At 34.1% G+C, this 18,877-nt stretch overlaps 1 protein-coding gene across 1 annotated transcript; it reads left to right on the top strand.

Annotated features, from left to right (window-relative positions):
* The first annotated feature begins 846 nt into the window (after window positions 1-846).
* On the top strand, window positions 847-11,285 carry LOC131028739 (uncharacterized). The gene is made up of 6 exons (XM_059220941.1): window positions 847-1,097; window positions 1,142-1,284; window positions 7,887-7,976; window positions 8,103-8,296; window positions 10,049-10,195; window positions 10,599-11,285. The coding sequence occupies exons 1-6, from the start codon at window positions 847-849 to the stop codon at window positions 11,283-11,285; spliced, it is 1,512 nt and encodes a 503-aa protein (XP_059076924.1).
* The last annotated feature ends 7,592 nt before the right edge of the window (window positions 11,286-18,877 follow it).

The following is an 18,877-nucleotide window of genomic DNA, read 5'->3' as shown; positions in this document are numbered from 1 at the left end:
CAATGGCCTCCTTAAGTTTCCTTTTGATTAATTTTTCTTCCTTAAAAAGGATTTTAGTGTCCTCTAAATAAATATGATGATTGGTGGCTAAGGAGTGTTGTACTAACGCCAATTTGAGAACATGCTTGTGCTTGATGTCAGCACCATGCTCCTGCATTCCAGTTTTGAAAGAACAAACCGTCTCCCTTATATATAGGGTGCCTTATGAGCAAATTACCTTATAAACCCCTGACTTCGAATAGATATCTCTAGGGTCTTTGAGAGGGGGGTTACATGTTTTTAAAGTCAAACAAGGCTTGTAATTCAGAACGTTGATGAAAAAAAAATTGCACACAAAATAATCCAGAAGCTTTAAAGAATTATCACATAGATTGTAGAAATCTAATAACATTAATTATAGTACATATTTAATAATATAAATTATTATCGACATTATCATTGCACCTCATTCAAATGCAAGTGCTAGTTTTTACGTTATAACGTTATATTGAGATACTGATTTGTCTTATTTTGATGGGCATGAATGTAAATGACCTCCTTTGGCTTAAAATTATTATCTACGGAGTTTCTGATGAATTCATTTAAAAAACAGAAGACAATGTTTTTGCTGAGTGTAGAAATGGTAGATAAATCTGCCAAATGAAAGATGAAATAATTTTATGAACATAATTCACACAATAGCTAATTCAAAATTACACAATTAAATTTTAATAATTTTTCACATAATCATTAATTAATCGTTTAATTAACAAAATAAGACTTGCCCTTCACTACCATATACAAACAGTATAAAATGTAGCAGGGTAAAGCGGTGAAGCATTAGAAAAGGAAGCCCTAATCACAAAAATGCATCATGATCTCGTTGTTGCTACCAAACAGGGCGATCTCAAAGTCCTGCAAGATATATATGGACAGAACCAGCAGCATGTGACCCGGGGGCTTACTTTTGAAGGAAATAGTGCTCTGCACATCGCTGCAAGAGAAGGGCATGAGGAAGTTGTTGAATTAATACTTAGTGCAAGCCCTGCTTGGCTGCAACTCGTAATTCTGATAAGAACACGACGCTGTATGAATCTGCTAAGAATGGTACGCGTGAGGTTGTGGAAAGTCTGCTTACGTGTAACAAGTATGCTGTATACAGGCGCAATCAGGTTGGAGAAACTGCCCTGGTAATAGCTTCAGAGCACGGTAATGTGAAAGTAGCCACGACATTGTTTCTGGTTTTTTGGCCAAGGGAGGACCGTCAGACATGCCTCAACACTGCAACTTTTGCAGGATATCTAGGTATGCTCTCATACATACATTTATTTGGCTTTTTCTTAAAATAAATCAGCAGTTACATGAAGAAATCCAGAGAGTATTAGAAGTCTTGATCTTAATTATGGGTAGAGGCAAAGTTAACTAAAACATACGATTCAATCAGGAATTACATATAAACGAGTCACAGTTGCCATTTAAACTTCCCCACAATATTCTTTCTACCCGTTAATTTATATTGTGGTGAATCAATTGAATGTAGTGGTAGTACTCTTTCTGCCATTTCATTTGCAGTTTGGGGAATCATTCGAATGTATTGGTAGTTAGCACAGTTTAGGTAATTTGCGGAAAGGGTTTGAAGAATCAACAACAGCGTGCAAAGGTTATTTACAGGGGACCCAAGTCACGTTGACTTCTTTCTACATAAAAATTGGCAGTAATTTATAATAACAGGTCTAAGTAATTTTTGGATTCAATTTTAGATCACATTCTATTATTAACCTTACACAATAGAATTCAGAAACTCCTTACCACTTGACCAAGTCTTAATGATTATTTTCAAGCCTTATGGTTATTTTCCAGCCTTTCTTTATGATTATTTTCCAGCCTCCTAAAAACTGTTAACCTGTTTACCAAGATTCTCGGCAATTTGTTTGAATGTTCACCAAATGTTCTATTATTTTTTCATTTGTTTGGCCAATTCTTCATGATTGTTTTCAACCACTTAAACCACTTCTAAAAATTGTTGTTTGCCTACCTACTTTTAAAATCGGTGTGCCATTGCTTCCAATGGAACAATTCAATTTTATTTTTTTGAATAAGTATTTTGTATGAACGTTCTTTTTATTGGAAAGAGAGAGACGAGAAATATTAGTAACCTGTCACAACAAAAAACAAAGAAGCAGCGCATTGAATTGAGCACAAACTGTTGGAATATGAAGTCAAATAGGATTCTACTTCCATATGTGTCATACATGTTGTATTCAATTAGGACTCTGCTCTCGTATGTGTCATACATGTAGTTGTGTGAGTCATTCTTACTATATTTAGTAAGTTGTTTCCAACTAGGACTCTACAACTCAGTTGTATTGACTTAGTAAACTATCAAGTGATCCATAGTAAAATCATGTTGGACTCTATATGTGTCAACCTTGTAGATGATTGAGTGCCACAAATAGGCTTAGTCAATAATATGACTATAGTGGTGGCATTCAAAGGGTCAGAGGTGGCAAATTTAAGAACTTGATTATAGCATTAAGTTTCTCAAATTTGTATATATAGAGTAGCTCTTCCTCATTTGAAAAAAGGTCAGAATGGTTTTGAGATTGTATTGTAACTGTTTCTGTTGTTGAATAATACAATGACTTTCTAGTTTTGGAGTGTGGGGTTTTTTACCTGAAAGTGTTTTCCCCACAGTAAATCTGTGTTTTATTCTTCTATCCTTTCATCTATTTTATGATTTGTGTTGTTGAATTTAAATCTATGCATGTTGTTGAAATTGTGGTTTGATCCCACAAGATCTTAAATTGCAATCACTTTCTTCTAAGGATTAAGGTGAGAAATTAAATTGGGCCTGATTCTGCTTTATGGCATAGAAGTGTGCATTTGTGTTGGATGTTGGATGTGCATATTGATCTCATATGGCTTTTCTGGGATGCCTAATTTTCCCGACAATTGGTATCAAAGCAATAGTTCAAGGATTTGCAGGTTTCTTGCATGTGCATAATGAGTGTTGCATGTACTTGCATGGACTCTCATGTTTCTTGCATGTTCTTACATGTGAAGATCTTTGGTGTTTCAGGTTCTGGGTATTGCTTCTGTAATGATTTCTTAGCCTACAAAGCTTGAGGGAATCTGAAGGAATCGACTGAAGATTAATCCTTCGTTGAGTGAAAGTCCTACAGTTGTTTTTGTCTTAGGAGACAACATGCATTTTGAAGGATGTGGAAGATGGAGGCTATGGAGTTGATCATTTGATGATCTGGAAGCTTCTAAAATAGCCTATAGGCCTTGGATCCATGTACTATTGGTGGTTATGGAGTTGGTCTACAAATGGGTCTGGAGTTCCCGATCTTCTTTTTCCTTATGGGCTATTGTACTTGCATGGCTCAGATTCATGTTCCTTGGATCTGAGGGGTTTATAGGTTTTCATTAAAAGCTATGGCAATGCTCATCTATCAAAATCCATTATTTTAGGTTGAGGTGTTTAGTGCTTCTATAGACTTTTGAGTCTTCCAAATGTGAAGTGGGTATGGATGTGCATGGGAGTTCTCAAACATAGTGGTTTTGCAGGTTTTACATGGTCAAGAAAAACTTGTGGTTTTGTGGAGCTACATAAGAGCTATTTTCTAGACCTTATTTCCTTTGGAGTGTTACTAGATGAGATAGCTCTAGTTTTTCATGCATGCTTTATGCATGGCAAGAGAAAGTGTTATGATTTCTCTACATGGATATGTTGGTACATGGTTATTCATTTAAGTGGTGGTGCTTGGTGGATTCTAAGACTATGGTGCTTGATATGGACACGATTGGCAAATCAGATCTGTGCTTCATTCGATGCTTGAGCCATGTTGTCTACAGGATTATTTCTTTGGGATCTCAGCTCACATGTTGCTAATGTGATAGTGGTTTTGCATGTTTCAATGATTTGATCTACGAGTTATGAAATATTGTCAGGTGTCTTTACCCACATTTTTTTTGTGGGAAAGCTCAGATGTGGGCTGTCTATCTCCATGAGGTTTGATTCAATGTTTATGTAGACTTGTTAGTTGGTCTTGTTTGTGGTAACTTGTGTATTGGTGTGATTGTTTTGAGATGAGAGGATGTATGATAAGTAAATGCATGGATAGTTGGTTATGGGGTCCCATAGCATGGTGTATTTCCTTGGTTTGGAGATCTTGGTTTCACTTGGTGTGATTAGTAGTACACTTGAGTGTATGTGGACCTAGATTTTTTTATATTTAGGAGATGGTGTGTCATGTGCTTAGAGGGCTCAGTATCATGATTCAATTGGAGCTTTAGCAGTGACTATGTATTCATCACTTGGTGATGGATGATCTTCTTTACTGATGCAAATGTTTTGGAAGGACTCTTAGATCCTGTTGATGCACAAAGGTTCCTTCACCTTTGCATGTACACTATTTGAGGATGTGTAAAATCTTGGAGCCATGGAGGACTCTTAGAGTCTTTGGTGTGAGGTGTTGGTGGTCCTTGATAGGTGATGTTGGTTTAGAGTATGTTGGTGTTATGACATGGTATACTCTTGATTGTGCATTAGAGTTTGGCATGATACATTGCTCTTGATACCATGGTATGTTCACTAGGAGAATGTGATCTCCTATGACGAGATGGTAAGATCATGATGTCATGATGGGTTCCCGAATCTATAGATTGGAGCTTTGATAGTGGTTTGATGAGTTCTCTTTGTATTGGGTACATTGCTCATATGTCTAAGAACTCCATGGGAGTGCGGAGATGCATTTGGAATTTGACATGGATTGATCATTTTCTGGTACTAATGGATATTCAGAGACTTAGGTGAGGTTGTGGTTCTCTTGAGATGAGAGACATGTACTACGATGGTTACTCTTGATGAGATTTCAATTGGAAGTTTGAGGAGCCTACACTTGGTTGGATGTGAGTTAAATAGAGATATATGAGGAGATTGTTCTTGGATGAGTCGTGATGACTTGTAGATCTTTGAGGAGAATTCTCATTCCCCACTCTTGGTCTACTCAATGGTTTATCACTTGAGAGGTATGCCCATTATTTCTCTCAGGTGTTTTATTCTTTTCTTTCAAATTTATGGATCTTGAGCTATAGTCAAAAAGTTATGGAGGAATCATTGTGAGAGATGGATAGCACGTTTATCTCCTTGGAATGTGTTTTCTTTTATAGTGATCATAAGGGATAGTTGTGGGCTGATTTCCTGAAATAGGAAATGAAGTAGTTTGATCTTCTTGGAGAGGCTTACATCCATGTAGATACATGATGTATATGTTATGATTAATCTATTGAGGTTGAACAGATTTGGATGTTATGGATTTTCTCTTGGGGATTTGAAGGAGATCTTACTTGGCACAACTAACACTTAGAGGTGTTTGTAGAAGGACATTGTATATATTTATTGTTTGTAGATTCTCTCTTTAGTCTTAGTGGTCTTCCACGAGGTTCAGATTCACTTAGCATTGATGTGAGGTTCTATATAGAGCTATAGTGATCACTAGTTTGTGGTCATATGTTGTCACTTGGGTGATGGCATGAAGGTTCTTATATCTCTTTCTTTTGTCAAATGTGGATAACATAAGAGAGGCTTGGAGGCAAGTGTTGAGAGACATGTTTCTTGCAATAGTTTTATTTGCAGGATTTGCACATCTTTGTAGATGGTCTTTGGTACATACTCTATTACACTTTCTATGTGTTGAAATTGGTAGACTTGGTATGCCTTTGATATTTTTAGATTCAATATTACTCATGCACTGGGAGTTCATGAATGTTTTTGGTCCTCATTGACTCATTTGCACATGGAGCTTGAGGTTGCAGTTTCTTGGGTTGGTTATGTCGGGGGCATTAGTTAACTCATGGTATATACCTTTGAGGTATGGGCGAGTGGATGATTTAGCACTTTTTGTGGGTGCTATTTTTAGTTGCATAGGTTTATCAGTTGGATGGGAGCAGTCAATTTGATTTTTGTTCTAGCTGACCTATTTTATCTTGTTTTTTGGAGGATTACTTCAAAGTTATGTTCTAGTTACAGTCTTTGGAGTTGATGTTGTTGATTCTTTTGTATAACTTGTGAGCACAATGGAGTAGTGGCAGTATCATGTATCCTTTCATATCACTGGGATCTTATAATTGTGTTATTTGGACTGTGCATTTTCACCTTGGCTTGTTCCTTTTCTTCCATAGGTGTCATGTTGGATGATGGTAGGGATTGTTGTCTAAGATAGTGGACATCTTGGATATTGTTTCATATGACTTGATGGAGCATAAAAAACTATTTTGGATCTATGTGGTTTCATGGATGGTAGTGATGATAGGCAACATTGACAATGGTCTTTTAGTAGAGGAATTATTCATGAATTTGAAATGTGATCTAAAGTGGGAGAATGTTGGAATATGAAGTCAATTAGGACTCTACTTCCATGTGTGTCATACATGTTGTCTTCAATTAGGACTTTGCTCCCATATGTGTCATACATGTAGTTGTGTGAGTCATATTTACTATATTTAGTAAGTTATCTCCAACTAGGACTTTACAACCCGGTTGTATTGACTTAGTAAATTATCAAGTGATTCATAGTAGAATCATGTTGGACTCTATATGTGTCAACCTTGTAGATGATTGAGTTTCACATATAGGCTTAGTCAATAATATGGCTATAGTGGTGACATTTAGAGGGTTAGAGGTGGCAAATTTGAGAACTTAATTATAGCATTAAGTTTCTCCAATTTGTATATATATAGAGTAGCTCTTCCTCATTTGAAAAAAGGCCAGAATGGTTTTGAGATTTTATTGTAATTGTTTTTGTTATTGAATAATACAATGAATCTCTAGTTTTGGAGTGTGAGGTTTTTTACTCGAAAGGGTTTTCTGCATGGTAAATTTGTGTTGTATTCTTCTATCTTTTTTTCTATTTTATGATTCTATGTCGTTGAATCTAAATGTATGCATATTGCAGAAACTATAGTTTGATCTCGCAAGATCTTAAATTGCAATCATTTTCATCTAAGGATTAATGTGGGAAATTCAATTGTTCTGGATTCTTCTTTATGGCATGGAAGTGTGGATTTGTATTGGATTCTAGATGCACATATTGATCTTAGATGGCTTTTCTAGGATGCTTGATTTTCCCAACACAAAGAACATTAGCCACTAAATACACCTCTAAATATCATTTTGATCTAGAGCATTTCTATTGGTTGAACACATCATCTTTCTCTGATCTATAATTTTCCAACTCAACAAACCCAACATAATTAGAGTAATTTTCCAGATCAACAACCTCAGCATAATCAATCATATCCTCATGATGAGAAATGTTTTTCTCCATATACACATGCACTATTGTCATTAGGTCCATCAATGTGAATGAGATTTCTACACTTATCTTGAACGTTCTTAATTTGAACTTAAAAGTTGTATAATATTCAAATGCAATTTAAGTTTAACTAAGGGAAATTTTGTAGAATGTAAATGCAAAGGGTCAAATGTGATCAAACCATCTGAATTTTAACTTGAACCGAAAAAAATAATAAAAATAACTAAACATTTAAACTTCCAGATAAGTTATAATTAACTTATCCTAGAGTCTAGATGATGAAATGATGAGAGGAAAGTCTAAGAAGTGCAGTTTTTCAAGAGTACCAATATCTTTAAAAACCTCAAAAAAAGTATTTATTTAAAAAGAAATTGAAGTTTTTAATGACCTATAGGATTCACTAATTTTGATTGGATGTCCTGACAACAGTTCACACATCTTGTGTCTTTGTTGATTTATTACTTTGTTTTACTCTAGAATCTAAATATATAAAACTAAATCTCTAATTCCTTCTTGCAGATGAAGTAAAGCTAATACTTGGCAAGTCTAGATTCTTCTTGAATATCATACTTCTCATGTTGTTGATAGGAGATGAAAAGGGTGTCACCCCATTGCATGCAGCCGCTCATGGTGGACATAAGGAGATTCTCAATGAGATATTAGAAACTCAATTGAATGGTTGGTGTGTGGATTGACATAAGAGTTTAATGAGAAAGAAGGATATTTTTGGATGGTGTGCAATCCATATAGAAGCCCTGAAGGGCCATGGAGATATTATAGATTTATTTTTTAAGTCAATGCTAGATTGTGTTGAGATACAAAGCACCTGTCATAAAATAGTTGTGGACTTTGTTGTGGAATATGACCAACTCTCTGTCTTGAATAAGTTACTACTTGAAAATGAGGGTGAAACTAACACCAAACTGGTGAGCTATGACTATGACATTTGGGGTAATACATCCTTGCATTTGGTGGCCATGAATGGAGTGGATCCCCAGGTTAGCTATGTCTAACTCATATAGTCCTCATTATCTTCTATCAATTTATTCTATTTTTCTTTCTTTGTTTAAATGTATGTCAATTTACAATTATAGATTGTGGAAATCTAATATTTTTTATTTATTGTATATTTTTTAATATAACAAATAATGACAATTTTCAAAATTCTTTACAATTTATGTAAGATATTTTAATAATTAACATAATATGTTTAGTGTTTATCTTTAAAAATAATATGTTGCTTATGTCTATATATGTGTGCATATACATATTCATACATATTTGTATATTTGTGTGTGTATATATATGTACTATAGATATACATTCACACACACACACACACACACACACACACACACACACACACACACACACACACACATATATATAAGATCGTAATAATATTATTAAATTTTCTCTCCTTGGCTAGAAGAGTGCAAATCGTGCAAAAGGTTCTTTCCTCTCATCATATTTAGTGTGCCTCTGCATGGTTGTTTTCTAATTATCAAACCAACAAGCTTGAGAAGATCATGAGGGACTTTCTATGGTCTGATGGGATGGGTCATAATAAGAGACATTGTGTGAATTGGGATTGGTGTTGCAAACCAAGGATTATGGGTGGATTGGGTATCAAAGATCTTAGGGCCCATGACATTTCTCTAGCTTCTAAATAGATTGTCAAAGCTTTGAATGGTAATGAACCATGGAAGGTGTTGATCATAAATTATATTGAAATGTTTGTTATTAAAAAAGGCAAAAAATGGAAGACTATCCCTTTATGTGATACTGTTTTGGGGGACTATAATATGAAGGTGTTTGGTTCTAATGTATTTGCTTCACTATGGAAGGCATGGTCATTGGTAAGGAGTTTACTCCCTTCTAAGGATGCTATAGGTAATCCTCCTTCATATGCTGTTATGGACAGATCTATCTAGTGGGGGGTGAGTTTAAATAGTAAACCTCTTGCTCTGACTCAAAGTTGCTCTGCTAAAATTTGGAATGATAAAGGTATTTCTCTAATTAGTAATGTACTATTTAACAACTGGCTAGGGTCTTGGGCCGAGCTCAATTCTAAATATGGGATTCCTCTATCACAGAAGAAAACATATTCTCTTATTGTTAAAGCTACTGGTTGTTTTTTTCCTGGCAAGGTCTTAGATACTGATTGTTTTTTGAAGCAACTAAAATGGCTGGATGACTCTCCTTTTTTGGACATATCTACTAATTAGATCTACATGATGTTGAAAGATGATTACTCTATCTTCACTCGAGTCAATTAGTGTTGGGGTCTCAATTGGCCTAAGTCCAGGTGGCAATTTATTTTTAATTTTTTTTGACATTCCCCAATTGATCCTAAGAAATCTTGTTTTAAATGGATTTCACTTCTTAAAAAGTTAGGGCTAGGTTCTTTTTTATCTGTTGTGGGTCCTAGACCTATTAGGTGTGGAGTTTGCAATGTTCAGGAGTCTTTTGAGCATTTGTTTTTTTAATGTCAGTTTCCCTATGCTGTGTGGTTCATCTTCCTTGGTTCTCCCATTGTCAGGAACCATCAGCCTAGTCCTTCTTGGAGTGAAATTCTTTATGGTTTTGTGGATTCCTTTGATCTTAGTTTGAACCGGTTCTAGTATGTTTTGTCTTGTGAAATCCTTTGGTTTCTTTGGAAAGAAAGAAATGGAGAAGTATTTCAAAAAAAGAGGAGGAGACTTACTGGGTTTAATATTAAACTCACACACTTTTACATTATGTCTCAGGTTTCTGTTGTTCTAGAGATCTCAAAAGATAGGTTCATGATTGTGGTCCAGGAGGGTGTTCTTCAAATTTGCAAAATGGATATCCAGTCTGTTCAATATTTCAAGAAGCACATGGATATGTTACACCCAAATGAAATTGATGCATTGGTACAGTTTATGTAGAGACTCAAGATTGAAGATGTAGATTGTCATTCTCCTAGGACTAGGGAGAATGTTCTTGGTGCTCGTTGACTAGTATTGTGGGTTATACTTATACTGACACAAGAAGAAATTTTGTTGTACAAAACTTCTTCTATATTGTATATGATATAAGCTAAGCGATCTGACATAGGGCTATGGCCATTTTTTATTTACATATAATGATACTCTAGATAGTGACTGCATGACACAAGTCTGATTACATCCTTAGAATGGATATGATGTATATGTTTTGAACTATATTAATATTAAAAAAAATATTATAAAATTTGAATATGAAATTTATTAATTTTATTGTATATATGAGATGTGTATTAGAATAATTAAATAGGCTTTTTTTTCAATGGTGCAGCTTGTAGACCAATTGTTGTCATTTCCTGGAGTAAAAGAAGATCTTGTCAACAATAAAGGTTTAAGCCCATTGGACATAGCAATACATGCAGAATCTCAAGATAAGCCAAACTATGGTAATATTGCAAAACGTTTGAAAGATTTTGGTGGTACACAAAGTTTAGTATGCCATTGCAGATCTAAGTCATCTCCTTGGAAGTCACAGAAAACAACTAATAAAATTCGCCTTGAGAGCAAAATATTTGATGTAGACACACTTGTGGCATCACTCATTGCCACAGTGACATTTCCAGCTGTATTTCAAGTACCAGGTGGAACTGATAAGGAAAGTGTTCTTGGCAGTATGTCATTAGAAACAGTTTTTCATGTGTTCTTATTCTCAGATTGTCTTCGCTTCTTTGCATCCATGACTGTAGCGATTGAATGGATTTTTCGAGAAAGATTTCAGACAAAACTTGTTGCAGATCGGTCAGCACTAGCCAAATTATCAATGGTAAGCTTGGGAATAGCTATAGTCTCTACATGTCTTGCTTTCTTAAGTGCCGCCATCCTAGTCACAATACCTCGTAAACTTGATTCATCGCAGAACAAGCGCCGTAAGAAGGAATATAAAATAATATTTACAGGCGAGGCAACTGTCATAATATTTTTGGCACCATTGCTTGTGCTTGTGTTCTTATCATTGTGATGGCTATTTGAATATAACTTTCGTGCTACAAATGAGAGGCAAAGGCGACTCAAATGGGAACTTAAACGGGTTCTCATTTCTACGCTCCCTCTGGCTACAATTGTACTTAGTTATCATCTTTGTTTATATCATTGTATGATTAAATGCTTTCACATGAAAGAGACATGCTATATAACATATTATGATAAGAGTTTCTACTTCAAAATGATATATTGTTCTATTAAATCAATTCATTAAGCTAACCAGTTTTTTAATCAAATACATCTTATATATGTCTCAGTTATCTGATGCTGCTCGCATGCAGCTAGATTAATTTAGTTAATAATTTTTTGTTTATTCATGCAAATAAAGCATGTACTCCAACATGCATTAATCCTTAGGACTATTTTTAGTTTTTTTTTTGCATGAATTTGTTTTTAGTAAATAAAGCATGTTGTGCATGCACTTATTGTATTTTTAATTTAGGGAGTAGTTTGTTTTTTTAGTTTGAGAGTCTTAGTAGCTTTCCATGCAATGCTAGGAATATATTTAGAACTGCAGTTATTATTAATTCTTCTAGGCTGCAAATTCTTTATATATACAGCCTCTATGTAATTTTTTTAACTAAGCTTCAATAAAGAAATTGGTGTGTGCAATTCCAAAAAATAAGGCACTATGTTTTTTATTCTGAATTGTGATTTCTTTTTGCAATTTATTCTTTTTGCTGTTATTGTTTGCTAATTAGTTGGTTCAGAGAGGATAGGTTAGGTTCAAAATTCTACAGTTATATGTATCAATTATTGCTTTGGGATATATAATTGATTGATTTCAAATTTGATGTATTCATCTTACATTGATTGACATTTAAGAGAAATTAAATAATAGAAAAATTTATGATCAATGATATTATATGAAATTTTTATTTATATTTTAATAATTGCATTTTTTTTTCAAATAAAATTGCATTCTACTTTTTGTTGTTTTGAATTGCACAAAGTGAAATCCTTTCAAAATTAACTGAAGTTAGATTTTACAATTGTTTTAAAAATATATTTTGTAACTTATGAATTCAAGTATATATAATGAAAATAATAGAGCTTGTTAAAATAGTCATAGTTGATTTGATGTACCTACATATGATTTTAAGTTTGAAAAATTATGGACATGCATGATTGAAACATAGAAAACATGGATATTGAACCCAATCAAACACATATTCATTAGACATGACAATACATTTGACAAAACAAACGGATTAGAAACACAAGTGTTTAGTGCTCAATCCTCATTTGAACAAGCTCAACTCAAATGATAAGCAAGATCAATGATGAATATGATGTGATTAAATATAGTGCTAAGGAAAAGAAAGATGAGTATGATGGTCATGAGTATAGTTATGAGTGTGGCCATGATAATGAGTGAAACATTGTTCAAAAGGCTCAAATTCAAGTGTCACTAGTGGAAAATACAATACTCCATATCTAGTTCAACAAATGGATTAGGAGATCCCAAAATTATTGATCTCACCGAAAAAGTTAGTTTTGTATTCTTAACTACAATTTTATTTAGGGGACTCTAGCACACATGTGAACTAGACCAATAAATTCTGGGCAAGGTAGGAAACATTGCAATGATTTATTATCTCATGGGACCATAGTGGCATGAAGAATGTCAATGAGCATTTGCATGTTGACACTGTGATATATAGTGAGCATGTTCCAATTCTCATAAAAGTCATCATGAATTTGAAACTAATAGTGAACAAACACACATAGATGTATACCAACAACAAATGGTGTTGGATTTAGATTTTCTGAAATGATGGATAAGAGAGCCGAATTCATAAAGTTGGATTAGATGATAAATCATTATGTTTAACTACATGTCATGTTACAACATTTGAGCATCTCAAAGTTCTAGCATGGAAAGGTTACAATAAATTTGAAAGCAATAGGCTCAAAAATTTCATCTATACATATCCTAATTATAAGTTGAAACAACATAAGATCTAGATATTTCAATGTTAGAAGGACAATAATTTGACATATGTTGTGCATTGAGAATACAATGTACATTGAGCACCCCAATAATTTTATTTAATTCAATATGGAGAGGCGAAATTCATAATTTTGAAGCTTATGGAGAGGGAACATATGAAGAGGAGTATCAACAATAAACAATACTAAATGGAAAGGATAGAAAAGGGAGTGGATCCTTTGATGCATGTATTTATATTCAAATACAAGATAAATGCAAGATAGTTTGGTATAGATGCATCTCAAGGTATTCGAGCAATTGAGATCCTCAAAGTTTTAGCATGTCAAGATCATGTCAAGTTTGGATGTATAAGACTCTAAAATTTCAACTATACATATCCTAATTCCAAGTTAAAAAAATCCTAATATCTACATATTCCAAGAGTACAAATACCATAACTTGACACAAAAATATACTACATGCCAATGTAACAATAAAATATTTTATATGCTCATCTCTAGAAGATTTAGGATAATTCAATATATATATAGAAAAGTATGTATGTTTATGCTGAAATGAGTTCTATACAAAAATTATACATGCTTGAAAATTTATCATAGTAGACAAGGTAGGAAGGTTGCTCAATCAATTGTTTGGATTTTCAAAATCATAAAGAAAAAACCATAACTTCCATAAAATACAAGAACACAAAAATCCAAATGAATATTATCAAAGAGATCATTTGAATGTACAAAGTAGGCTTGCATATATAGGCAAGATAGTGGATGTAGGCAAGTTGAACACATTGACAATGCCCCCAAAGATGAGATATTTCTTAACCTACTTGAAAAGTGTTCTAGAGAGTCACAAGTTTGTATGAAGAGGTGTCTCAAAAAGAGAGTACACATGTCCTACCAGCATGAGGTGAGACAAATCTCTTAAATACCTAAGTAAACTTAAGTATATGTGTGAATAGGTAAATCTAGAAAGTGGTGATCCACCTCTAGATGTTGTTCTTCCCATTCCAAACTCTAATAAAACTTGCAAATGGCTTGAGAATCTTTCTCTTGTTAGATATTTTGTGGGTAAAGTTACCCTTAAATATTTCCTTAAAGACTAGGTTCAAGAGTTTAATCTTGGTCTTCACATTGCATTCCTCTTTCCTTTTTATAAAATATTACCATCGATTTTTTCTTCTTTTCTTTATTGAATCTACTGTTGCCAAAGATGTTTTTACTTACAACCCATATCTTGTTCATTTCTCAATCATCATGTTTAAATGTTGGACCTAACTTTTAAGTCTATAAGAAGAAATCACTTGATGCTTTAGTGCAAGTCAAATTCTTAGTGCTACTTTTCCCATTCTAGAACTTTCTTAGTATAGCATCATAAAATCACAACCCTTGCAATTTTGACCGCATGTTAAGCCCTCACCTTTGTAACTACATTCCCCTACTTAATTGGTACACCTCTCTGCATCATCCCCCCCAAATCTCCTCTTATTTCAACCCTTATAACACTTTGTGACCCTGTCTAGGCCCCAAAATAAGGCAGGATAGGGGTGTGGCACCCCTATTCTCCCTCTTAGGGTGGCTCTAAGATGGGTCCATCTGACCCTTGGACCTAGTTTTCTTCTTGGGGACTTTAATTCTCCTATCTCGGCCTTCAGTGAGATGCAAATTAATCCTCTCAGGCAAGTATAAAAAGGGATTTAGTCATCTCATTCACATAAGTGAATAATGAGCAAGCATAAGAAAAGATATACATCATCATGTGTTCAAGTGTTCAATTCTTCAAACATCTCCTTCTTCATGTGTCTTCTTCATTCATCCATTGGAGCAACATTACAACATTCATTTCAAAGCATGTGTGTGTGTTAGGGTTTTATAATGTTACATGCCATTTCATACCACACTCATGATTACATTCAAGAAGAAAAGAAATCATCATCATCAAATTGAAAATTTACAAGGTATACACTTCCATCATTTACATTTAACCTTTGCAATCACTTTCTTTCAAGGTTGATTCCTCAACCAGGGTTTGACTAAGGCAAACCCTTATCCACAACCCTTCTTCCCTTCTTTTTTGTGTGTAGGTTGCAAGTGCATAGTTGTAATTGCAGGTTTGGGCTTCATTTGCAGAGATGAGAAAACCCTTTTCATTTCATGGATTTTTTGGAGGACCATGTGCACTTTCACCTTGGTCCTGATGAATTTTTTCCAAATTTGTAGGGCAAATCTGTATTATTCTAAATATCTCAGATCCAAAGTTACAACGTGATCCCAAACTAGTAGCTCCTCATTTCACCCATTTTATCTCTCTTTTCTGCATAGTTAACAAGTCGACTCTTCTACTTACAAAAGAGGGTAAATTGCATTGCACCCTTGCAATTCACTTAGTATTCAGATCCTTATTCACTCTAGGGTTTGGATCTAGTGAATTCAACCCCTCTTTTGAATGTAAAGTATCTCCCAATTGAAAATCATCCTAGTGATTTCCTTTCTCTCTCATAGGTGGGGAATCACTAGGGTTCAATTTTCCACTTTACTCTTACCAATATTTCCTCTTTAGTAGACTTTATTGTTTGTGAGGAGCTTGAATTTTTTTATTTGTCTCACCCTTATTTTCAAGTTTATTTTGTGGTTTACTTTTATCAATATATTAAAGAGATAGTGGACATTCATATTAGTCAATCTTGTTACTCCCAAAACATCTAATATATTAGTCTTTCAAACACTTGCTATTGATGTCAAAACTCTAACCACAAATTAAGGATTGTTTGTTGGCCTCTTAGTGACATATAGTACCTATTGAGATCTTTGTTAGGTTACACCACTTCCCACAAAAGAGGACAAGTTCTAGTCTATATTGGTTAACCATGAGAAAATAATTATCACTCTTTCAAAACCACTCGTAAATCCATAGGGAGAGGGATTTCATTTTTACATATTTCAAAACTTGTCAAAACACCTATGTCCGATATGCTGACAAATACTAAAACCCAACTGGATTTTTTTTGTTTTGAAACCAACAACTTGTCAATCTTGGTGTATTTCTCCAAGAGTGGTGGGTCAAAGAAGCTCTTGGAGTCCATCTATGAATTTGAAAGAAAATGATCCTAGAGTCCATCTATGAATTTGAAAGAAAATAATTTTGTTCTATGGAATAGACAACCACAACACCTTATGCCAAAATTAGAAGTTATAAGGCACCAAACACCTTGCTTCGAGATATTTATTCCATCTCGAATGGGACACATAATGAGGAAATAACTCTTCACTATTAAATGAATTGTATTTCCTAAAATATGAGGGACATCAAAAAAATATTTTGTTCACGATGTTCATACTTAGTTTTCAATGTTAGACATTCATTTTCCTTGTGTGCTAAATAGATCACCAGAGTTCTCACTGGCATTGAGGCCTAGAAAATTATTTATCATTATTGCATTAGCACTGACACTCCTCAACTATATTCAACTTGGAAAGGCCTAGATATGGGTGCTCTTCTCATCACATGTGAGGGAATTAACTCTCACTCAATATTTTTTTTTTAATTGTTTGGGTATCTTGTGAATCTATAATACCCTTGAATTTTGTAATGGTTTATCGATTAATTAATACTCCATTTGGTGGACCCCTTTTCACCATCCCTGAGGGAGGTCATTGGCTCTCTTATCTTGACTCACGCCTAGAATTTTCTTAAACAGGAGTAAGAACTTTTTCATATTTCATTGACCTAATCCCCAAGAATTTTATTCATTTCTTTCTTTTAAATTGAATTACAAACATTCTAATTAGGACCACGAGATTTAGAAAATGATTATTGATGTCATCTCTTTGTAATTAATTCATAAATTATGTGTGTCTTACCTTAAACCTATGTGGAAAGACTAGAAATATTGTTAATAATATTTTTTCAGGGATTAGATCCTTTAAAGGTTATTCTTAATTGTATCCATGCTTCCTTATGGTGGATTATCTTAATTCTCACTAGTAATTAATTGTATTCCCCATGTATGTTGTGGCAAAAGGGATTCTAGGGTGTTTGGTCTATAATCTTAGAGCCTAAGTTGATTCATTTTTCCTAGTGTTTATTTTATCAAGACCTTCAATTGGGACTCATGTCAATCATATTAGCATTTCCAATCCTAAGTGGACTCTATGTGGGCATATTGAATCACTAAAGAATCTCTTTCAGTGTTCTCCCCAAGCTCAAGAAGCAATGAATTGGATTCATGATTTCTTTAGGCTTTTCAAGCCAGCCCCTTTATCTTGGAATATGATTTTGCTTGTGGATTGACCATAAACAATTCACAAGTATACTCGAATTTGACACACTTTTAAGATGTAAATTCTTTTTAGTAGATAGAAAGGTACGAATGCTATTCTCTATACTTGCAACATTGACAATGATCACTATTCTTTGTATTCTAATGCTGTCATTTACCCCAATGTTCCTATGAAGATTTAGGCACAAGCAAGAAAAGTTTCACTTGAAGTTGTGAATCTCTATGAGCTACTAGATCACTAAGGTAATGTTTCCGCATAATTTACCAAGTTCCATCTAACTTTACATCTCCTTGTAGATGTCGGTATAAATGCAATCACTCTTCTTGGTAAGATAGTCATGGAGGTCATGGATCTTTCTCTTGTGGCACTATGCCTCAAACTCCCAAGGACTCTACTACCCATGGAGGATGGTCTCAAACTTCATGTTTGTTATCTCCTCGGTAGGGCTGATGTTGGCCGCACATTAGCAAGTTCCATTATGTGCCACTCATCATCTCTCCAATTCAGACCAAATAGCCTACTGAGTAGAATGAATAAAATGTTGCTCTTACCACTAGCTAAGAGCCCATTGATGACTCTACTCTTGATAATGTTTGGGAAACCCAAGGATCAAGATCTTCCTTCTCTACTGCCATAGTCACAATAGCTTAATTTTGTTTTTATATTTCATAGCTATAACCTTTTATTTATTCCAAATAGACTCAGAAATATATCTTATTATCACCCTTTTTTTTAATATTATACTATTTTTTACAAAATAAAAAAGAAAAAACACTTACCAATCATATGTCTATAATAAAAAATCCTATTTGAAAAGAAAAAACCAAATTTTCAACATTTATCTGTTAATTTAATACACCAAATAATCGACACATTATAATGTGTCTACCCTATAAGCTCTTCCTCGTAAAATGTAATACGATTTAGAAATGTACGCGGTTGCCAAGATCACAGTTTGTTTGCAAGGACAGATGCATACTAGTGGTGTCTAAATAAATATAATTCAATGAAAAATTGCAGGGAATAAAAAGAGGTAAAAATCTGTACAAGTTTCTATACGTGCAATTACCATTTGTTAAGAAAGAGAATAATTAAAGAGAAAGCTGGTAGGGACCAAGGCATCTTCTTTCTTTCGGCTCTCATTTTAAGGCGTTTTCTTTTTCTTGCTTTATCTTTGTTGACTGTGACTTTGACGTACCAGAGGATCCTCAACCTATTAGCAGATAAAAGGCTTGTGAAAGAAACCAATAATCTTCCGTGATTTCTTCATCACTGTGAAAAATAGTGATGTCAAAGCCCATCCAAGATGCATATTTGTAGGACAGGTGAGTTGGTGCCATG

The sequence above is a fragment of the Cryptomeria japonica genome, chromosome 5, assembly GCF_030272615.1.
Source record: "Cryptomeria japonica chromosome 5, Sugi_1.0, whole genome shotgun sequence".
NCBI classification, from domain to species: Eukaryota; Viridiplantae; Streptophyta; class Pinopsida; order Cupressales; family Cupressaceae; genus Cryptomeria; species Cryptomeria japonica.
Note: the sequence above shows the minus strand (reverse complement) of the source record. Positions and strands in the feature narration are given on the sequence as shown.